This window comes from Esox lucius, chromosome 17 (genome assembly GCF_011004845.1).
Source record: "Esox lucius isolate fEsoLuc1 chromosome 17, fEsoLuc1.pri, whole genome shotgun sequence".
In the NCBI taxonomy this organism is placed as follows: Eukaryota; Metazoa; Chordata; class Actinopteri; order Esociformes; family Esocidae; genus Esox; species Esox lucius.
Window position 1 is genome coordinate 13,147,580 of NC_047585.1, and position 24,997 is coordinate 13,172,576.

A 24,997-nucleotide genomic window follows, 5' to 3' on the forward strand; every position below is an offset into this window, starting at 1 on the left:
ACAGAGATTGATTTGTGTGTGGAGTACGACATGACTATATCCAGAAATGTTTGTTAACTGAGGAAAATGTATATTCGAAAAATCTTTGGAAATCTCTGTGACTGGAGATCGCATCCAGAGATGCGCTGGAATTGCAGAGAAGCAAGAATAATGCACCTGAGCTACTTTCCCCAATCCACAAACTTTAGGATCAGGGTCGACAGTGCCCTTGTGTGACATAAAAGTGCTACAGGTGTGACAGACAGGGACACAAAGCAGATGACTGCAGATTTAAGGACGAGATATAGATGGGTATGGGTATAGAAAAGAATCACCCCCCTTTAAAATAATCACATTTTGTTGCTTTGCAGCCTGAAATGAAAATGGACAAAAAAAAATACAACTTATAAAATCCAAGTGAAAGATATAATACCAACCAATTAAAAAACAGAATCACTGAGTTGGAAAAAGAATCACCCCCCTCCTAAAAATGACTTGTAAAGCCAACCAGGTGTAGTTAATCACCTTCTCAATAGCTCACAAAGCCAATTGACTTTCAACTGTGATCAGATGTGGTCATTTTAATTAGCTAAGAATGAAACAAGCTTTTCCTGTCCTGGTAGTGCAACTGAAGAAAATAATCAACTATGGGTGGCAAGGCATTGTCAAAAGAACTCCGGGATAAAGTTGTGGACAGGCACAAGTCAGGAGAATGATACAAAAAATGTTTGAAGCACAGTGAAGCCTAGAAGCACAGTGAAGTCTATTATTAAGAAGTGGAAGGTATTTGGTACAACACAGACCCTCCCTGGGTCAGGACGTCGCCCCAAACTGGATGAAAGAGCAAGGAGGAAACTGGTCAAGAGGCATACAACAACTCTGAAGCAGTTGCAGGAACTCATGACAATGAGTGGTCATTGTGTGCATGTGACAACAATATCACAAATTCTCCACAAATGTGGCTTGTGTGGGAGGGTTGCAAGAAAAAAGCCACTCAAGAAAGGCTGCATGCAGTTACGTCTGAGCTTTGCCAAAACACACCTTGAAGATTCTAAGACCATGTGGTCAGATGAGACCATAAAGGTGTTATGGTCAGATGAGACCATAAAGGTGTTATGGTCAGATGAGACCATAAAGGTGTTTTGGTCAGATGAGACCATAAAGGTGTTTTGGTCAGATGAGACCATAAAGGTGTTATGGTCAGATGAGACCATAAAGGTGTTTTGGTCAGATGAGACCATAAAGGTGTTTTGGTCAGATGAGACCATAAAGGTGTTTTGGTCAGATGAGACCATAAAGGTGTTTTGGTCAGATGAGACCATAAAGGTGTTTTGGTCAGATGAGACCATAAAGGTGTTATGGTCAGATGAGACCATAAAGGTGTTATGGTCAGATGAGACTAAAATTGAATTATTTGGCCTCAACACCAAATGATATGTCTGGCGAAAATCCAATACAGCTCACCATCCAAATAACACATTTCCTACAGTAAAGCATGGAGGTGGTAATATCATGTTATGGGGTTGTCAGGATAGAAGGAAAAAATGATGGGGCAAAATACTGTCAAATTCTTGAGGAAAATATGCTGTTCTCTGCCAGAAAGTTGTCAATGGGAAGAAGATTTACCTTCCAACATGACAATGACCCAAAGCACACAGCAAAAGTGACCACACAGTGGTTGAAGGAGAAAAAGGTGAATGTCCTTGCGTGGCCTAGTCAGAGCCCGGACTTAAACCCCATTGAAAATCTGTGGAATGACTTGAAGACAGCAGTCCACAAACGTCACCATCAAATTAAACTGAACTTGAGCAGTTCTGCAAAGAAGAGTGGTCAAATATTGCAACGTCTAGATGTGCAAAGTTAGTAGAGACATATCCCAACAGACTAAAGGCTGTAATTAAAGCAAAAGGTGGTTCAACAAAATACTGACACAAGGGGGTGATCCTTTTTCCAACTCAGTTATTGTTTTATTATTGTTTTTATTTTATGACATGTTGGTGTTATATCTTTCACTTGGATGTTATAAGTTGCACTGAGTAAATACAGCTGAATGAAACAAAAACTGTGTCTCTTCATCTCAGGCTGCAAAGCAACAAAATGTGATTATTTTAAAAGCGATTCTTTTCTATTCCCACTGTATGTCATAAATGCAGTCACAGAGGCCACATTAAAATTGCATGCAAAACAAGGAATAACAAGGAAAATAAAAAAAATTAAGGGATCTGTTCATGTAATGACAGAGAAAAGTAACAGCGATTCAGATGAAAGGTTCATTGGGACAATGGACATTTACAAAAAGTCCAAAGAAAGCACTAACATTATATGGGTGACCCCAGAAATAGAAGGCATTCCACTGAAACTGGAACTTGATACAGCATCAGCAGTATCCATTATCTCCACAGCAACCTACAAGCAACACGTGGATCAGAATTCCCTACCCAGACTAGATGACACCTTCGCTGCAATGGCTGGAGGGAAGATAGACCTAAAACAAACATATTTGTAGCTGCTATTGAGGAGGACTCAAAAGAATATCTGATCATAAACACTTGACTAACTTGGAGAGTGTCCTTTGGCGACTAGAGGAGAACGGGCTACAGGCAAACAGAAGTGTGAGTTTTTCCAGGACAGAATAGTTATCTGTGGACACGAAACTAACAGCAGTGGGCTACAAAACACAAGACCGATGCACTGGTCCAGGCACCACAGCCACAGAACAGGACACAACTGAAGTCTTTCATGGGGCTGATCAACTATTATCGCAGTTTTCTTCCGAACCTCTCCTCAGTGCTGCAACCCTTAACCAGCTACTGAAAATGAACAAGAAACGGTCATGGACAGAACAGTGTAAGACGCAAAATGTCTAATCATTCTGAACTTCCGGTGAAGCTGGCGTGTGATGCCTCTCCTTTTGGAGTAGGGGCGGTTCTCTCATGTAGTAAAAGATGGATCAGAGAGACCAGTAGCTTTTGCTTCCAGGTCATTGAATTGTACAGAGAAAACTATTCCCAGATTGACAAGGAAGCACTGGCACTGGTCTGGGGTGTAAAAATAATTCCACACAAACGTGAGACAAGATGAGACCCAATCTTGTCAGGAGTCTACGAATATGCCATGTCAGGCTGGCCAACGACCTGTAACAAAGATCTTACACCATACCTGCAGAGGCGAAATGAGAACTGTTCATCAAGGGTGCTTGCTGTGGGGGACAGAGAGTGATTATACCCAGGAAATGCCAAAGTCAGGTTTTGAAACAACTCCATGAGGGCCATGTGGGGACAGTGAAATTGAAACAGCTTGCACATGGCCATTTCTGGTGGCCTAGGATGGACAAGCGGATAGAAGCCATGACAAAGAACTGTAACAAGTGTTTAGAAAACCAGACACTTGCCAGCCAACGGGATCCTGGCAGAGAACTCATGTTGATTACGCAGGACCTTTTGAGAAACACATGTTTATGGTTCAACCAACGCAACCTGCTACTACTCAACCGCAGATATCAAAGTTCCCTACTTCAACTCGTGGGCGACTTGTGTCAAGGATTCAGTGCATACATACTTTGACCAAACTCTTTTTTCCTGGCTTTTTAATTGGTCAACACATCAGCTTAACTGACAATATGCTGATTACTATCAGCATGTTGTTATAGAAATTTGTTGAATTAATGTGTTAGTGACTTCTACAGATGAGTAGGGGAGTAGAGAATTACTGGTTTAGTATTGGGATAATTTAAAAGGTACCAAACCTGTATTTTACCAAGCAGGAAGAATGCAAGTTATGTTAATGGTGTCACAAGTAAGAGGGAGACAAGACATGGGTGGACAATTGAAATCAAGAGGTATTTGTAAAATGCAGGTGGGCAACCTGCATTTGAGTGAAACCTTGGGTGGAAAGTGAAACTGATTAGAGGAATTAACCTAACTGGTTTAGACCAGATTAACATGTATTGATGAAATGTCACTCATTCTGTGAGATGTTGTCACACCTTCTTACCTATACAAAGAGGAGGGATCTTGAACTGTTCTTCCGACAAACCCTCACTGATCTTGTGTTAGTGTCTTTCTGTCTCTATTAGCAAATATTATATAACAAACTGTTATTTGTGTTTAAGAGCATTTTGATCTCGGTCTTACCTTTTTTAGTAAGAGTTATAATTGGTGAATTGTCATCACAATATCCTCTTGCTCAGTTTTTCACTGAGGCCTCCCACACTTCTTTCTCTTCTGGAGTAAATGTGTGCTCGTTTGTGAAGGGAGAAGTACACATCATTGTATGAGATTTTCAGTTTTATGGCATTTCTTGCATGCAGTAGCCTTCATTTCTGAATAGACTGATGAGTTTCACAAGAAACGTATTTGTTTCTGCTCATTTTAAGCCTGTAATCGAACCCACAATTGCTGATGCTCCAGATACTAAACTAGTCTAAAGGTCAGTTTTATTGCTTCTTTAATCAGCACAACAGTTTTCAGCTGTGCTAATAAAAATGCAAAAGGGTTTTCGACTGATCATTTTATATTGATAATCTTGGATTAACAAGCACAATGTGCCATTGGATCACAGGAGTGATGGTTCCTGATAATGGGCCTCTTCATGTATATGTAGATATTCCATTGAATATCAGTTGTTTCCATCTACAATTATCATGTACAACTTTAACAATGTTTACACTTGTCACGGATGAGGTTGTGGTAGTAGAGAGACACAGGCGCAGAGTCAAGGTCGTCCCAGTAATCCATGTTTTAATGAAGAAAAAAAACCCAAATACAACAAACAAAAAGCAGCAACCAGAGCCGTGGGCTTAACTGAAAACAGGAAAACCAAAATGAACCACACCCACATGGCCAACACACTGAACTTAAATAGGGTCCCCAATTGGAGGCAATAACCAACACCTGCCTCCAATTGGGGAAACCAAAAAGGATTAGAGGTGGCTAGATGCCACCTCCTGTCCTGTCCTGGCTATGCCCTGAGCCCAGCGCAGAGATGGCTAGGGGCACAGCCAGGACGTGACAACACTTTATTTCTGATCTATGTAATGTTATTTTAGTGGACAAAAACAAGGACATTTCTTTGACCCAAAACCTTTGAACTATAGTGTAAATGTATTATGATTACTGTAATTGTACATGTCCTCCTAAACCTGACTGAGCATTCCTTGTGTTCAAAATAATCGGTGTGTTATGTACAGCATAGTGTATATTTAAATGTAGTCTGGACACGTCCAGTTGCACTGTATGATAACACTTTTTCCTGGTTTCCTTATTTTAGTGACAATGGGCAATGCCAGTGTGGTCTGTAATGAGACATCCATGACAGTGGTTTTGAAGAAGGCCTCCATGGTTGGTCTTAGTGAGGATCACCTGCGCCTCAGTGACCCATCCTGCAGCCTAAGCTCCAACAGCAGTCACATCTTCAGGACCATGGCCCTCAACGCCTGCGGCACCCAGTTGGAGGTTAGGGCTTACTGTATGTCACAGTATGTGAGTGGAGCGAGGAGTAGAGTGATCCCAATTTGACAGGAGCGAGGAGTGTTATTTGAGTGGGCCAGAACGCTCTCACTCATTAGCTCAAGTAGCGCTCAGAGTAGCGCTCACTTCGCATGGTCAGGGCATGCTCATCCCAGCATGCATTTTTATGACTCTTGTGTGTTACTTAGCTTGGTGCTTAAGCTCTCATGGAGTTAACTAAATACTTTAATAAAGAAACTGATTAAATCCACAGGTGAAAAATAAAGAACTTCCAGGAATGAGGATAACAAAGAACAGGAGAGGGGGTGCAGTGATGTAGTAACCACAAATAAAGAATCATTGTGGAATTCCGTTTAAATTACTTTGCTATAGACACACCATGCAAGCGCACACAGACAAACCATGCGGTGTCACAATGAGTAAAGACCTGCCAACCCGGTGAGACAAAACATGTAGCACAATAGATAGACCCCAGCCATCCAACTGGCTTTCAAGCCTCACTCTCACTCTCATAAACAGCAATCACTTCCACCCACCAAAAGGTTTTACATCATCCACAATTACATCAAAGGGATCCCCTGTAATGACTCTTTTATTCCAACACTGACCACCTGAAAACATATCACACCTAACAATTTCAAATGATCAATAGTCTTCACCAGCAGCACTTTTTCTCTCTGCCTCAGCTTTACAATGCACCAACAGACAGCCATCATGCAAAACCTTTGCTTTGCTTTATCTATATCGCCAAACGCTTTCCTCAACACCGCTGATAACATGGGGTAAACCAACCTACAGTGTGCTCATACGTTTGAATACCCTGGCAGAAATTTTGCCATTGATTTTGAAAATATGACTGATCATGCAAAAAAAGTGTTTTATTTAAGGATAGTGATCATATGAAGCCCTTTATTATCACATAGTTGTTTGGCTCCTTTTTAAATTATAGTGATAACAGAAATCACCCAAATGGCCCTGATCAAAACTTTACATACCCTTGAATGTTTGACACACAAGGTGACACACACACAGGTGAAAATGGCAATTAAAGGTGAATTTCCCACCCCTGTGGTGGGAAATTCAGTTAAACTTCAGTTAGTGTCCGTGTATAAATAGTCAATGAGGTTGTTAGCTCTTACGTGGATGCACTGAGCAGAATGGATACTGAGCCATGGGGAGCAGAAAAGAACTGTCAAAAGACCCACGTAACTAGGTAATGGAACTTCATAGAGATGGAAAGGATATAAAAATATATCAAATTCCTTGGAAATTCCAGTCAGTATTGTTAAATCAATTATTAAGAAGTGGAAAATTCAGGGATCTCTTGATACCAAGACAAGGTCAGGTAGACCAAGAAAGATTTCAGCCAAAACTGCCAGAATAATTTTTCAGGATACAAACAAAAATCCACAGGTAACCTCAGGAGAAATACAGGCAGCTCTGGAAAAAGACGGTGTGGTTGTTTCAAGGAGCACATTACGACGATACTTGAACCAAAATGAGCTGCATGGTCGAGTTGCCAGAAAGAAGCCTTTACTGCGCCAATGCCACAAAAAAGCCTGGTTACAATTTGCCTGACAGCACTTTGACACGCCTCACAGCTTCTGGCAAATAGAGCTTTATGGTCACAACCTTAAGCACTATGCTTGGAGAGGGATCAACAAGGCCTATAGTTAACAGAATACCATCCCCACTGTGTAGCATGGTGGTGGCTAACTGATGTTTTGGGGGGGTGTGAGGTCTGAAGGCACTGTGAATCTTATATGGCAAGATGAATGCAGCATGTTATCAGAAAATACTGGTAGACAATTTGCATTCTTCTGCACATGAAAGCTGCGCATGGGACGCTTTTGGACTTTCCAAAACGACAGTGACCCTAACCACAAGGCCAAGTTGACCCTCCAGTGGTTAGAACAGAAAAAGGTGAAGGTCCTGGAGTGGCCATCAGAGTCTCCTGACCTTAATATCATCGAGCCACTCTGGGGAGATCTCAAACATGGGGTTGATGCAAGACGAACAAAGACAACCTTTGCATGACCTGGAGGCATTTTGCCAAGACGAATGGGCAGCTATACCACCTGCAAGAATTCTGAGCCTCATAGACAACTATTACAAAAGACTGCAAGCTGTCATAATTTTTTTCCGGAACTGTATATTATCAATTCTCCAAGGTTGTGCAAACCTTTGAGCACAACTGTAGCTCCGTCCTCTTCCTCAACGTTATGGCATTCACTCCCCTCCCCTGTATCTACCCAACACTCCTCCCCACATTCAGAAAGCAACCCTAAGCTACCTTCCTTACTCCCCCTCATCCCCTTCTTACCCTTATCTAGCCCCACCCTCCTCGTTCCCTGATGTACACCTTCCACTTCCGTATTCCCACCACCCCTACTCGTACCCACCATCTCTGGCGCATTCACAGCACAGGTATGATCATCCACCGTACATGAACGCTACTCAAGGCGCATTGCTAACATACTCCACTGCGTACGTTATGTCTAAACGGATATTTAAAAGCTATGTCCAACAGGAGCCAGTCCGCGATAAAAAAAAAATCTACCTGCATGGAAATACGTTGCCAAATAACGATTTTTTACAACCACAATGAACATAGCGACAGAGGAGGAGGTACTGTTATTAATGCATGTCTTCGGTAAATGACAGAAAAGAACAGCAGCAACGCCAACGAAGATGGTGCATTGGACAATTAAACGTTTTCATTGTGTACTACCACTAAGATGTTTCAGTCTCGCAGAACCTCAGAGGATCTTTGGTATTCTGCTCCATGATTTCTGTTGGTATTGCACCTGCGTATGCGTACACTCATGGCCTAGGCAGACGTGCACAAATTACGGACCAAAGTAGGCAGGATTCGTGTGGCAGCCATGCTGCATATGCATACACATACTTAACGTGAAGTATTCACTATTAGAACCGATAACATTTCCTATTAGTAACGATAGTTTTACTCAATGTGTTCAAAAATGTTTTTCAGGAGGATGGTGACAACCTGATTTTCAGAAATGAGATCAGTTCCTTTGACAGTGCTGTAATAACCAGAAGGCAACAGGTGGAGATTGAGTTCTCCTGCATCTATCCCAAGAAGAGTAATGTCAGCCTGGAATTCCTGGTCCACAAAATTCCATATATTTTCAGAGAGAAGGGCTTTGGGAAGTTTACCTACCAGTTTGAGTTCTTCCAAAGCAGTCTTTTCAACATAATGGTGGATCCAGCGACTTACCCATTGGAGGTACGTATTTAGCATGGAGTACCTTATATATATTAATGGTGTTAAGACAATAATCTTTAAGACTCCAAGAATCATATACATTTTACAGTAAAAGCAAGTTGTATAAATACTTACGAATAGGGTAAGAGCACTCTTAGAAAAGAGGGTTCACTGAGGGCTAGATGGATGCTACCCATTGAAAATGGTTGTCTTTAACCTAGAAGTAAGGGTTCCACTAGAACCCTTACATTCTTCAAAGGTCCCACATTATGAATGATTCTACCAAGAACCCTCTATGATAGGATATTCCTAGAACCCTATTTGAATGGTTCTACCATTATTATTTGTATTTATAGTGTGTAGCGCCCTACAGTACATATTGTGTTCTTGGAAGAACCATGTTACCATGCTTACTATTGTTATATAGGGTTCTAGACCCTTGTGTAGTCAGCAACTACAGACCAACATCAAATGTTGCCTTCATACAGTGGGTAAAATCATGGGAAAACGTTTTTTCAAACAACTAAGCAATTTATCTAGCTCAAATGGTTACTTTGACACTTTCCAATCAGGATTTCGTACCCAACACAGCACTAAGACTGCCCTTATTAAAGTTTAAAACAACATTCATCTAAACACTGATTCTGGTAAAACGTCAATCCTAGTGTTCGTCTACCTTAGTAGCGATGGGTAGTTAGTCAAACATTAGAATAACTGAAATCAGTGGCACCGTTAGCCCTGGGCATCCGGGGCTATAGCCCCGAATCTTTTATGAATAGCCACGGATCTCAAACTGACCAAAAAATAAAAAAAAAAATAGCCCATGATGTATTCATCACAGTATCTTACAAGAGTGAGTACACCCCTCACATTTGATTATATCTTTTCATGTGACAACACTGAAGAAATGACACTTGCTACAATGTAAAGTAGTGAGTGTACAGCTTGTATAACAGTGTAAATTTGCTGTCCCCTCAAAATAACTCAACACACAGCCATTAATGTCTAAACCGCTGGCAACAAAAGTGAGTACACCCCTAAGTGAAAAGTGTCAATATTTAGTGTGGCCACCATTATTTTCCAGCACTGGCTTAACCCTTTTGGGCATGGATTTCACCAGAGCTTCCTCTTCCACTCCTCCATGACAACATCACGGAGCTGGTGGATGTTAGAGACCATGCGCTCCTCTACCTTCCGTTTGAGGATGCCCCACAGATGCTCACTGGGGTTTAGGTCTGGAGACATGCTTGGCCAGTCCATCACCTATACCCTCAGCTTCTTTAGTAAGCCAGTGGTCGTCTTGGAGGTGGGTTTGGGCTCGTTATCATGTTGGAATACTGCCTAGCGGCCCAGTCTCTGAAAGGAGGGGATCATGCTCACAGTACATGTTGGCATTCATGGTTCCCTCAATGAACTGTAGCTCCCCAGTGCCGGCAGCACTCATGCAGCCCCTGACCATGACACTCCCACCACCATGCTTGACTGTAGGCAAGACACACTTGTCTTTGTACTCCTCACCTGGTTGCCGTCACACACTCTTGACACCATTTGAACCAAATACATTTATCTTGGTCTCATCAGACCACAGGACATGGTTCCAGTAATCCATGTCCTTAGTCTGCTTGTCTTCAGCAATCTGGGATGACAGCCATGCAGACCAATTTGATGCAGTGTGCGGCGTATGGTCTGAGCACTGACAGGCTGACCCCCCACCCCTTCAACCTCTGCAGCAATGCTGGCAGCACTCATACGTTTATTTCCCAAAGACAACCTCTGGATATGACATTGAGCATGTGCACTCAACTTATTTGGTCGACCATGGCGAGGCCTGTTCTGAGTGGATCCTGTCCTGTGAAACCGCTGTATGGTCTTGGCCACCGTGCTGCAGCTCAGTTTCAGGGTCTTGGCAATCTTCTTATAGCATAGGACATCTTTATGTAGAGCAGCAATTCTTTTTTTCAGATCCTCAGAGAGTTCTTTGCCATGAGGTGCCACGTTGAACTTCCATTGACCAGTATGAGGGCGTGTGAGAGCGATAACACCAAATTTAACACACCTGCTCCCCATTCACACCTGAGACCTTTTAACACTAACGAGTCACATGACACCGGAGAGGGAAAATTGCTCATCGGGCCCAATTTGGACATTTTCACTTAGGGGTGTACTCACTTTTGTTGCCAGTGGTTTAGGCATTAATGGCTGTGTGTTGAGTTATTTTGAGGGGACAGCAAATTTACACTGTTATACAAGCTGTACACTCACTACTTTATATTGTAGCAAATTGTCACTTCTTCTGTGTTGTCACATGAAAAGATATAATCAAATATTTGCAAAAATGTGAGGGGTGTACTCACCTCTGTGAGATACTGTATTATGTGCTAGCCCAGTCACTCAGAAGGACACTGTATTATATTAAACAAAACCCCTTTTCACCTTACAATTTACTTAATTCACCCATTAATATTGATATAATTAAGGTGGTGTTTAAATGGATTTTCAAGAGGTTATTTAAGGTGTATTAATTGTAAATAAGGTGTAGATTAATGGATTACGTGCATTGAATAAGGATAATTAAAGGGTAAAATCCCTTAAGGTGCGCTAAAATCCATTATTTATCCATTAATCTTATCGTGAATTATACTTGATTTGTATATTAAGGTTAAATGTTCTACCATACCAACACCCCTTAATATACACCTTAATCAATGCAACAGAGGGGTTATGTGCATGGATTAATGAGTAATTCCTGGAAAAGTAGTATTTCTGAAGTACAAACCCGATTCCATTAAAGTTGGGACACTGTACGATTCTGAATAAAAACAGAATTCAATAATGTGGAAGTTTCAATTTTCAATATTTTATTCAGAATACAACCTAGATGACATATTAAATGTTTAAACTGAGAAAATGTATCACTTTAAGGGAAAAAATAAGTTGATTGTAAATTTCATGGCATCAACACATAAAAAAGTTGAGACAAGGCCATGTTTACCACTGTGTGGCATCCCCTCTTCGTTTTATAACAGACTGCAAACGTCTGGGGACTGAGGAGACAAGTTGCTCAAGTTTATGAATAGGAATATTGTCCCATTCTTGTCTAATACAGGCTTCTAGTTGCTCAACTGTCTTAGGTCTTCTTTGTCGCACCTTCCTCTTTATGATGCACCAAATGTTTTCTATGGGTGAAAGATCTGGACTGCAGGCTGGCCATTTCAGTACCCGGATCCTTCTTCTATGCAGCCATGACATTGTAATTGATGCAGTATGTGGTCTGGCATTGTCATGTTGGAAAATGCAAGGTCTTTCCTGAAAGAGACAACTTCTGGATGGGAGCATATGTTGTTCCAGAACTTGGATATAACTGTCAGCATTGATGGTGCCTTTCCAGATGTGTAGGCTGCCCAGGCCACACGCACTCATGCAACCCCATACCATCAGATATGCAGGCTTCTGAACTGAGCACTGATAAAAACTTGGGTTGTCCTTGTCCTCTTTAGTCCAGATGACATGGCGTCCCAGTTTTCCAAAATGAACTTCAAATTTTGATTTGTCTGACCACAGAACACTTTTCCACTTTGCCACAGTCCATTTTAAATGATCCCTGGCCCAGAGAAAACGCCTGCGCTTCTGGATCCTGTTTAGATAGGGCTTCTTTTTTGACCTATAGAGTTTTAGCCGGCAACGGCGAATGACACGGTGGATTGTGTTCACGACAATGTATTCTGGAAGTATTCCTGAGCCTATGTTGTGATTTCCATTAAAGAATCATTCCTGAATGTGATGCAGTGCTGTCTGAGGGCCCGAAGATCACGGGCATCCAGTATGGTTTTCCGGCCTTGACCCTTACGCACAGAGATTGTTCCAGATTCTCAGAATCTTTGGATGATATTATGCACTGTAGATGACAATAACTTCAAACTCTTTTCTGAGAAACTTTTTTGGAATGTGTAGCTCTCATGAAATCCAAAATGAGCCAATATTTGGCATGACATTACAAAATGTCTCACTTTCAACATTCGATATGTTATCTATATTCTATTGTGAATTAAATATAAGTTTATGAGATTTGGAAATTATTCCATTCCTTTTTTACTCACAATTTGTACAGTGTCCCAACTTTTTTGGAATCGGGTTTGTACAAATGGATGTTGAAGTACTACAAAATCCATTTCAGTTACTCCTGAACTCATACCGTGAAATATACTGAACGTGTACCATAAACTATCAATAAAGCTATAAAACAATAGTTAAGGAAGGTTCAAAATATATTTAATAATTGAATTGCACAATGTCTTCAAAATCACATCTGCTGGTATCTTACAACCATAGCAAAATATATTTAAAAAAATCCTATTAGCCAGTTCACCTATATGGGATATATTTTTGTATCAGTGATAATGAAAAGCATTTACAACCGGTGTTACAGTTTTGGGCTGGACCTCACGTGCCTCTGACTCTTCTTCTGCAAAGCTCTCTTTAGGTATCACTTTCTGTCTCACGCCTTCATTCTTTGTGTCTTGTACACCTCTTTTCATTGCCGTTTCCATCTTCCTCTCATTCCTCCTTGTCCCTCTAAAGTCATCTTTCCTTTCTAAAACAGATTAAAAAACAAATAAGGACTTTTGATAGGCAATACAGTCACTCACAATGTAATCTAAAACAATTTTGTTCATGGATAATTGAAAAAATAGGTAAAGCCACATTGTAAGCCTAACAGAAAATAGCTGACTGTACATTTCCTTATCAAACAGTCCTACTGTAATTCCAGTCCAGTTTTGTCATCTGTCTGGACCCGACATTTGGGGTTATGTGCACCTGGACTCAGTTTTCGTTGATTATCGTTCACACCTGTTTTCACTTGTGTCTTATGTGTGTATATTAGGGTGGTCCTTAGTGGAATGTAAAAATGTTTCTTAGAATTTGAAATAAGGCACACATGCATTTAAAAGGTTTTGGTATAAAAGTAATATTAAAAAAGGTTTGTGGGTTTGCAATGAGTTTTAGAGATTGCTACCAGACATAACGTATATCAAAAAGGCAGAAAGTAAAGAAATGCTGTGTTTTTTATACACAAGTTCAACAACATTGTCTTTTTGAATTTAAGCTTTTTATTTCAAACACATGATCACACAAAGGTCTTGGTCAACATGCAAATGTTTAGGCCCTAGTTAAAGTTTTATTGATTCATGTTTGCCAATAGGCTAAAAATATGTTTTTCATTATAGAACACAAAAACAAGTTAGGAGCAAAAGGATCTGGCTCCATATATAATATATAAAATACAGTATAAGTACCTAATTAAAATAATTTTTCCATACTACTAAAATAGTGCTCTGTCTTCTGATTTTGATTCAAACATTTCTGTTCTTATCATGCAGATGTTTAAAAATGTTGCATGCATGCATGTCTTTTTGAATCAACCAATCTGCACTGTTTGGAAACAAAACACAAGGACTCCCACATCTGGTTAAAAGAAGCCAGTTATGTTCAGGGAACACTGAAACTGTTGAGCCACATTTTGCGGAATACATCTTAAGACTGGGCATCTCATACACCTGTAATGTTATCTTATGTGAAAAATATACTTTTGTCAAACTTTGGGCTCTTACTCCAGATTCAGATGAGAGACCTCTGCTATTTTCAGGCAATGGTACTCTGTTTATGAAGTAAAAGCAAATAAAATGCTTTTCAATAAAATGCATGCACATGTAACACAACGTCAAAGCGCTGTGGCTAGGCTGTATTGCTTCCTCCGCTGACAGTCCACACTGCCCTAGACTTGACTCGCACCCACGATCCTCTGCTTCGCAACACGTGACCGTTCCAACTGTTATATTGTAACTATTTCTGGTGGATTTTCCAATTATATCTTAGGATTTGTTCAGGATAGACAAACACTTTGCTGACTACACGATTCTCGTCTTTTCACTTGACGAACAAGTCTGTTATCGTCACCTATATTGATACAGTAGTTTCTGTATCAATGTCATTAACGAATGGCTAATAAGCTGTTAAAACGGCCAGAGGCAAAAGCTATACAGTTCATAGATGCTATTTGTGGTGCAGGAAAACTGAATAAGAAATGTTACTCAGTTTAACACAATGGTTAATGATTAGTCTAAAGAAATATTCAAACTTGACATTATGTTAATGCGTGACAGAATTATATAATGTCAAGAGGCTATACCGATACTCAGCAGATGTGTAGCTTGGTGGCATAGTGGTTAAAGACACAGCCTTTCACGTGGGCAAATGATCAAGTTTTTAATTGCGGACTGGCTGAACTTGGCTTGTCTGGATTCTTGTTTTTGTTCGTGTCTTTTTAGGTAAATAGCGTGCAATCGTACAGCTCAGGGAATCCCATCAGTACTACTAAAAGTTTGTAAGAAGTTTTCATCCATCTTTTTAAAAAGGGCTGCAAAAGCAGATAATGGAACTTTATTATTCTGGAACTAAAGTTCTGTACTGTAAGGAGAGCATTTCACAACCAACTATGCAAAGCCCTGTGATTGGTTAGTCCACTGCGATAGGTGCGGGTGATTTGTATAAAGTTAGAAACATTTTCTTTGCCTCTCACGGATCCCATGCGTTGCCCAATAAGCCACTCGCTCACCACACTTCCCTTCATTGAAATTAATTGAGCCATTGAGCCATCGCGAACATGCAACCAGGTTATTGTAAGGTTTTTATTTTTCTCCCTCGAAGATTTCAGTTTGTTTTTCAATTTAATTGTTCACATTATAGGTCACATTAAAAGTTGAAAAAGTTCTGACATGATTTATCTTTGTCTCATTCTTTTATATCACAAAAACCTTGCATTTTAACAGGGGTGTGTAGACTTTTTATATCTGCTGTATATACTGTACATAAAATGTCTATCCTGTTATGCTTAATTCCACCCCTTCAGTTTGGTATTTTCTAATTATTTAACAATACCATCAAATGGCTTGCATATATTTTTGGTAGGTTCCAGAGAAGGAATGGAAATATGTAAAAATTTGGACCAAATTATATCTCAGATTTTAGTTTTACACACAGTAACACACAGTATTCAAGTGAAAATAAAATCTTAAAATACCTTTAAATAAGGTGGATATATCTAATGGCCTTTTGGTAACAATTTGCCTAGATGTATTAAGATTTAAGTGATTGATTTTGATCAATATTTTCTTCTGACAATAAAACATGGAATTTATTTAAGCACTTAAAATTGTTTTTTTTTCAAAGATTTGTGTTAAGGTGGTATGCTGATGTTGCAATTAGAATCACCACTTTCAGCTGCAATACTTTTCAAAATGTACAAACAGAAATTCAAAAAAAAATTGAAAATGTGATTCCTTATTGTACATGTTGGAGAAGCATATGCTATTAGGGCTTCAACTGAGATTCTGGAAGTGAGGGAGCCCTACTTTCTACTTTCCAGTTATGTCTAATGTTGCCAGTGGAATAATGGGAGCTCAGCTACCCCTGGGTTTCACTTCGACCATATATGCAGGAGCTCAGCTCTTGCCCAAATTAACCCCTGTTTGTCGTGCATACAATATTATACAGGTGCATCTAAAAGAAATGTATATTGTGGAAAAGTTCATTTTATTTCTGTAATTCAAATCAAAGTGACGCCCTCATATATTACATTACACAAACTGACTTGACAGTTGTCCAGAAGACACTCATTGACATCCTCCACGAGGTGGGTAAGCCACAGAAGGTAATAGCTGCAAGGGTTGGCTATTCGCAAAATGCAAATTTTTTGAGATGCATCTGTATAAAATATCTAAATATGTTCCAAAATCTTGCTTCCTGCTAAACGCACCCCATTTCTATTTATTTGTTTCTGCTCTAATGCAACACCATTATTGCCAATATAAAATGTTTTTTTTTTACATTACCTATGGTTCCAGGTGGATCTGCAGGAGATTGTCTACATGGAGATTGTGTCGACATCTTCTGTCCCAAACACTAAGATGTTTGTGGAGTCTTGCAAGGCCACGCCCTCAGACAACCCCAACGACTCCACGTACTACAGCATTATACAAAATGGGTCAGGGACAACTCACTCACTATTGTTTCACTGTGAAACAGTTTTGTTGGTGCATGTCTTAATGCGTTTGCTAAGAGATTGTCACGTTATTAAATTGACAAACATTTGCAGAGTGATAGATGGATTTTCAGAAACCCGTGTTCGATTTTACTTGATTTGCCAGAGCATGAATACCTAAATATGCCTTATTATAACAAGTCTCTAGATCTACTAATGCAAACCATTTAAATACAGAATTTCAGCGTAAAACTTTTTAAACAGCTCTAATAGCTTTCCCTATCTATCTGTGATTAGTCTAGTTAGTGTAGTACAGTGTAGCCTCTGGAGGCTGGCTAGTTGTTTGAAAAGGTTGCATACATAGCATTTTGAACAGCAACATTGTCTAGATAAAAGCTTGCCTCATTACACCGGTGACATTTCTGAAATATAGCTTTCTTTATGGTCTGGCAATTAAAGGTTCCAGTTCACTCATTTGTCTTACTTTGCTTCTCCAGATGCACAAAGGATGAAACTGTCCAGATCTACCCCAGGTCTCAATCACAGTTTCGCTTTGCAATAGAAGCATTCAAGTTCATTGGGATGCATGACCAGGTAAATGCAGTGAGGTCTGTGTTGACTGTTGGAGTATTAGATCCAGTTATTGTTATGCTGGAGCAGGTACAGTGCTTTAGTCCCCTTCACTCTTTCCATATTTTGTTCTGTTATAGACTTAATTAATAATGTATAAAATATATTTACCCCCCCCCCATCAAGAATACCATACCCCATAATGAGAAAGTTATATAATTTTTTTAGAAATTTGTGCCAATTTATTAAAAAAAAACATTTTTCTTTCCTTTCCCAAAAAGTTGAAAAGGAAAGGAAGGTGCAGTGGTCTCTTAATATTTTCCATAGCTGTATGTAGAGGATTTCTCAACATATATTTACATATGTGCCTTGAATATTTTCATATATTTTAACGTTGAATATTGTGTTAAAATAATGAAATATATGAATATGCAGTACTCATATTAGTACTTTATTAACCCATGGAAATAACCTTCAATACATTATTTTCCAGACAATCTCCTTTTTAATTAATTATCGTTGGCAAAATGGGGAGCAAACCAACATAACAACCAGTCTAGACCTTATTACATATTGTAACGGCTTTGAGGGAAGGAGAAGCAGGAGAATGAGGCGATGCGTTTGTTGTGTTTAATATAGCAGCGAAGATCAACATCACTCATTGCATAAAGAGAGACATTAACACACAAAGACAGGGGAAGCAGAGGGAACAAATATACTGGGGGGAATGATGAGGATGAGAACCAGGTGCGCTAAACAAGACACAGGTGAAATGCATGATGAGATGGACGGTGAGAGGGCGCCGTTGTCACACATATTACATTGATTTCTGTGAAAAGACAAGACCTGATTTTTAAATTGTACACTATGTATTTACCATAATATATATTAAATACATTGTAAATACAAGTAAAGAAACAATAGGTTAGATTCAGTCATCTTAATTTAATAAGGAACTTTATTCACTGTATAATACAACTGCCATTGTGTCAAAATATAATGATACATTTTTTGTAAATACTCCAAAGTTTTGACTTTAGTCACTGTCAAGAAGCATATAGCACCTTTTTCAGTTTCAATATAATGAAGCACTTTGTACTCCAAGTTTACTTTAAAAAAAGACTCATTATGAAAACAATATGCATACATTTTAACACAGTATCATGAATGCCATTCCTCTCTGTAAGAGTTGTTCAAAGAAACGACTAGATAACATAATAAACACAAGACAGGAAGCAATATAATTATGTAAATATATCAGTTAGATGTAAATGCTAAATGCATATTACCAACTATAATTTTGTCATTTATGTAAATATATTTGCATATATTAATACATATTAAAACATATTTGAAAACGGCCAAAAACGAATATGGGAATATATATGAAATATATGGCCATACATTAGTAATACATATTATACATATATCAGTATATGTAAAAAAAAAAAATATAGGCACATATTAAAAATATATGTTTTTGAAATGTCAATATATAATACTTCCGTGTGGGCACAGGGCCTGCTGGGATTCCTCAACTCTGTAGTGTAAAATAACTTTTACCCCGCCCATACATGTATGGCTGAAATAACATGGGCAACAGAATGTTTATTAACGGAAGTAAAGTGTACACTTTACTGTAGATGGCTAGCTAATAGCTATACAGCTTACCTATAACGAAAACAATGACTCTAATCACTCCATGGCTGGTTTGTTCTTTAGAAAACAATAACAGTATAAAAAGGTCACATAATACAATTATTCTCTTAAATATATGAGATTCATTGAATAATTCATTGAATGAGTGGATATGCACTGATCAGCCATAACATTATGAGCACTGACAGGTGAAGTGAACAACTCTGATAATGTCGTGGCACCTGTCAGTAGGTACGATATATTAGGCAGCAAGTGAACATTATGTCCTCAAAGTTGATGTGTTCGAAGCAGGAAAAATGGGCAAGCGTAAGGATCTGAGCAACTTTGACAAGGGCCAAATTGTGATGGCTAGGCAACTGGGTCAGAGCATCTCCAAAACTGCAGCCCATGTGGGGTGTTCCCGGTCTGGAGTGGTCAGTACCTATCAAAAGTGGTCCAAGGAAGGAAAAGCGGTGAACCGGCGACAGAGTCATGGACAGCCAAGGCTCATTGATGAACATGCGAAGTGAAGGCTGGCCTGTGTGGTCCAATCCAACAGACAAGCTACTGTAGCTCAAATTGCTGAAAAGGTTAATGCTGGTACTGATAGAAAGGTGTCAGAACACACAGTGCATCGCAGTTTGTTGTGTATGGGGCTGCGTAGCCACAGACCAGTCAGGGTGCCCATGCTGACCCCTGTCCACTGCTGAAAGCGCCTACAATGGGCACGTGAGCATCAGAACTAGACCATGGAGCAGTGGAAGAAGGTGGCCTGTTCTGATGAATCACATTTTCTTTTACACCACGTGTGTGTTGCTTACCTGGAGAACACGTGGCACCAGGATGCACTATGGGAAGGACGCAAGTCAATGGAGGCATTGTGATGCTTTGGGCAATGTTCTTCCGGGAAACCTTGGGTCCTGTCATTCATGTGGATGTTACTTTGACATGTACCACCTACCTAAGCATTGTTGCAGACCATGTGCACCCTTTTATGGCAACTGTATTCCCTGATGGTTATTGGCCTCTTTCAGCCAGATTATGAGCCCTGCCACAAAGCAAAAATGTCCAGGAATGGTTTGAGGAACACAACAATGAGTTTAAGTTGTTGATTTGGCCTCCAGATTCCCCAGATCTCAACCCAATCAAGCATCTGTGGCATGTGCAGGACAAACAGGTCTGATCCAAAGCATCTGCTGCTAAGATGTTGGTGCCAGATAATACAGCACATCTTCAGAGGTCTAGTGGAGTCCATGCCTCAAAGGGTCAGGGCAGTTTTTGCAGCAACTTCCCTGACCTACACAATATTAGGCAGGATGTCATACTTTCATGGCTGATCAGTGTATATTGTGTGATGGCTGAAAAGGTACAGAGTGAGTCGGAGACAAAGATTGGAATGTCTGAGAGGGGAATTGAACCTGGATCCAAATATTGAAGGTCCTGTATATTCCCACAAGACCAAAGGGCTTTTTGGTCTTTTATTGCGCAAGGGGTTGTCATATAGGATTACCCAAAATGTACTGATGCATACTTTGAAAATTCGCCAGTAATTGTCACAATATAACCTTAAAGTTTTTTTTTAGGCTTACTATTACGTGGATTAATAATAATAGCTTCTCGACAGTAAATCATTTTGTCACACATTAACATTACGCCAAGTTTGAATAGAAGATGTAAACAACCTTTATTTACCTTAGTTTTGGGATTGCTGCCCTATCCAGAAAATTTTTTGATTTCCTGTACCTGTTTACCTTGCAACTGTGCTTGCAATTGAGCATTTGAAATGGAAGTGAAGCAAATTCAACACTCAGTTTAATTTAGCTGTGATTTAAGGAATTTATAGCGGTTAACATGGAAATATGAAATACCTTTCTATAATTGATAACAGACTACTTACTCTTGTGGAGATATTCAAATGTAATTACAATATGCATTTTCAAATGAAATCCAGTTCCATTACCTAGGATCATTAAACGTGACTTATAACCCAAACAGGTATACATCAGCTGTGCAGTGATCCTGTGTGAGGCGGGGAACCCCAACACTCGCTGCGATCAAGGCTGCATCAATGAAAACTCTATGACTACACCACCCCATAATCGCCTAGTCAGAGAGGCTGTTCTTGAGACCGCCACACACTACATCTCTCAGGGTCCATTGCGTATGAGGAGGAGCACAGACAGCAAAGGTGATCATGTAACCCTGTTATTTTTCAGTGTTTAGAGAAAACCTAGGCCTCACACAATGCTTATAATCAATATTTTGATACTGCCTTTCTCAGTTTATTCAAAATGTTCATATAAGTTTAGAGATTCCTTTATAACATTAAAATCTTCATCATTTAGCAGACTTGCTTATCCAGAGAGACAGTGCGTGTTAAAAAGTGGGACAAGCAAAGACATCAGTAGCAATTAAATCTCTTAGCAGTGTTGAGCAGGTTTCAGCATTCAAATATTATATACTATGTGACTTTAGCGCATATCCAGCTCAGCAAAAACACTGCGAATGACTGCATTCTAGTAATGCAGATTACCCGAATAGCTTATATCGGCTAAACCGCCAGATTCCACAGAACACAGTAAAATACTATTGTTGAATCAGTCGACAATGACATGACCAAATTCAAAACAGTTTCTTTTGTATAGAAAGGTCCCGTTATCCATTTCAGATCTTGGAAAAAACAGCAAATGCCTTTCTTGACTTATTTTGGTTGACCTACCACATTTTGCTTAACACCGTAATAACAAATGGTGTGGCAAGCATAAACACAACGGGAATCACGTGACACATGATTACATGACCAAATTCAGTGATGCCCATCTAATTTTGGGCTTAAAAAAAACATTATACATAATCCAAAGATCAAGTTACCGATTTCAAATATAATCATATTGTGTTAAGTTAATGCATGCCAATGAAGGGTTTTTGAAGGGTTTCTGCACTAAAGGGTTTCTGCCCAAATGATTCACATTCACTGCACATTAACCCAGCAAGTGTAGACCTATTTAACCCAATTATAAAAAAATACATAATATTGTATTTCATGGTATGAAAGCGTCATTTAATATTTTCTTATGTAATACAAATTCTGGTTTAATTGTCAATATATACATTATATGGCCAAAAGTATGTGGACACGCAACCATCACACCGATATGAGCTTGTTGAACTGTGTCTTTATGGACCGCGCTTTGTGCACAGATGCACAGTCATGCTGGAACAGAAAAGTGTCTTCCCCAAACTGTTGCCACAAAGTTGGAAGCACCCAATTGTCTACAATGTCTTTGTATCCTGTAGAAGTAAGAATACTCTTCACTAGAACTAAGGGGGCTAGCCCGAACCCTGAAAAACTGCCCCTGACCCTTATCCCTCCTCCACCAAACTTTACAGTAGGCACTATGCATTCAGGTAGGTAGTGTTCTCCTGGCATTTGCCACACCCAGATTTGTCCATCAGACTTCCAGAGATTGAAGCTCCAGAGAACTTGTTTCTACTGCTTCGGAGTCCAGTGGAGACGTGCTTTACAACACTCCAGCCAACGCTTGGCATGGCGCGTGTTGATGGGAGGCTCGCGTACCGCTGCTCGGCCATGGAAACCCATTTTCGCAAAGTTCTTGTGATAATGTTGCTTCCAGAGGTAGTTTGGAACTCTGTGGTGAGTGAGGCAACAGATGATAGGCAAAAATTACATGCTATGCGCTTTAGCATTCACAGGAAATACTGAACATCAGATTTTTATTTCTAACCTGCAGATGTCATTGTCACATTTTTAGAGTGTTTTGTAAATCCTCTCAAATGAGGCTTCACAAAACACTGTTAACGTAAATGTTATGATTGTCTCAGTGTTTTGGAAAGCGTCGTTCCGCCTATCACTATCCATCAGTCCACTGTGAGGCAAATTATTTTCAAGTTTGTCAATTTACATGCTCTCCATTTGCTAAGTATTGCTTTATTTGTCTTTGCATGTGCCAATCAACATAATATTGAAAATGCCAGTGCCTAACAGTAAGGCATCATTCATCCAAGTTGTGTAACAATGTGCTATATTACAGAACCAAATTAAATAGCATAGATTAACAAAAATATCACTGCATTCAATTGTAATGATAATCTCCATAACAGTCTGGTAACCATTTAATCTTGAACAGCTTCCTGAGGATATGCATTTACAACTTCTTGAGTTCTACAGAGCTGTTTAGAAGTAAATAAACGTACATGACAGAACAAACAACCAGACTAAACCCATTGTTTGCCTTCGGGTTTCACCTGATCGGGACAAAAATCCCAAGAATAAAACAATTTCCTATTGCCTAACCACTGATCCGCAGGTCACCCAAGATTACATTCTGGAGGTCATAAGATATTATGAATAGGCATTGCTGGTATCCTAAATTGAAATGGATACTAACCACAGATGGATAGTACCAGAAGAGATAATTCTGATTATAAAAATTATTCAGATGGTACAAAAACCATAGTGAACATTCCCTGTGGATAGCAGTTAAAGTCCCAGCAAGTCATGTAAAGATAGGCTTTGTTCAGAGATTGCAAGTGGTACAGATTTAGGATGTTTGCTAAATCTGTTTGTCTTTGAAATAAGAGTCGGAGAGGAAAACAACCACAAACAGATTGCGCATTCATCACAAAATCTTAATAAATCTTAATAAAAATGCATTATTATATTAATTATATTTGGTGTGGACAAATGTGCCTTTAATAAACATTGTCTAGGAGTGTGGGGACATTATATCAGTGGATGTACATCATATTGGCTCTGTCAGAGAACTCTGAAACGTCTGCTTCTAACACATGTATTCCGTTTCCTCCAGCTGTTATGGCTTTGAACCTGAACTTGGTGTTCATCGCTAGTTGTCTCTTGGCAGCAGTCGCCATGGTCTCTGGAGTTGTCCTCTACAGATCCAGCAAGTCAAAGATCAAATATCAACCTCTCCCAACCAGCGAATAAGGTGCCAGGGTGGAATTATCTTGAAGTGATGATTTCTACATGGTTTCATGCAAAACCCAATATTTGGTTTTGACACTCTTGGAGTTGGTGTTATAAAGAATATATATTCTTGTATACACTTGTAAACTCTTAACTCTTATAAACAACTTTAAAGTTATTTTGTGAAAAAGTTATTACAAAAATGTAATTGTAGCCTGTCCATTTATGGATAAAATAGGTAGAAGGTAAAAGGTACTCTACCAGCTCAATCAGCACCAAAAGATTTGTATGATTTGATTTGACTAATGAGGAAATGTTTTATTATTAACCAAATAAATGAAGAACAAATCAAATAATAACATTAACATCTAATAACGTTCAGAAATAACTTTGTTAAAGCAAAGACTATACTACATAGTGGAGCACTTTGTTTGGGCTAAATCTACCTTCACTAAGATCTTTTTGTCTCTAATAATTATGGGATTATATTCTGTACTAACAGGTTTAACGAGTAGAGAAATCGATTTACCACATTTACATGCACCATCATTATACTGTTTCTTGTTTAGGGATCTTGCAGAGCATAAACATATTGGGCTCTGTTCCTGAATAATATATCAATGTTATAGAAACCCCATTTATACTTAGATCAGTCCTTTGTACTGATCTAAGTATCAGATATTATTCCTGACCACCTACAGTAAGAAGGTTGGCCTTGTCAGGCGTTGTGTTAGAATACCTTTTAACCCTCAATTTAACATTATTTAATGGTCTATATTCAGGTTGAGGGACAAACATAAGGTTTCAGATTTTCCCTAAGAAAATGAAGGGTGCATATCCAGAAATATTTGGGATATTGGTAAGGGGCTTTTAAGTCAATTATATTTGTTTAATTTGATGGTGTTATGATTTATATTACATATTTGAATAAAATAAGAACTTCCTTTTATTCAAAACCAAGGATATTTGTATATGAATGGTATATGGTATATGTAAAAAAAAAGCTTCATTAAATTTGTAATTCAAATGAGCAAAGTTTATTTTCTTCTGTTTGAAAATGGAATGGAATTTCTAGCAAAAAGATGTGAGATTTACAGCAGGCCAACTGGACCACTCAGAAATGTTTTCTC

The 24,997-nt window shown here is 39.1% G+C and overlaps 1 protein-coding gene across 1 annotated transcript in view; it reads left to right on the forward strand.

The window, feature by feature from the left end:
* The window catches only part of LOC105025409, a 228,899-nt gene extending 204,041 nt beyond the window's left edge, over positions 1-24,858 (forward strand). Inside the window, 6 exon segments of the mRNA XM_034287261.1 lie at positions 5,248-5,432; positions 8,443-8,697; positions 16,578-16,717; positions 17,212-17,308; positions 20,918-21,110; positions 23,752-24,858. Coding sequence (XP_034143152.1) covers positions 5,248-5,432; positions 8,443-8,697; positions 16,578-16,717; positions 17,212-17,308; positions 20,918-21,110; positions 23,752-23,888 — 1,007 coding nt within the window. The 3' untranslated portion in view covers positions 23,889-24,858.
* Positions 24,859-24,997: the final 139 nt, after the last annotated feature.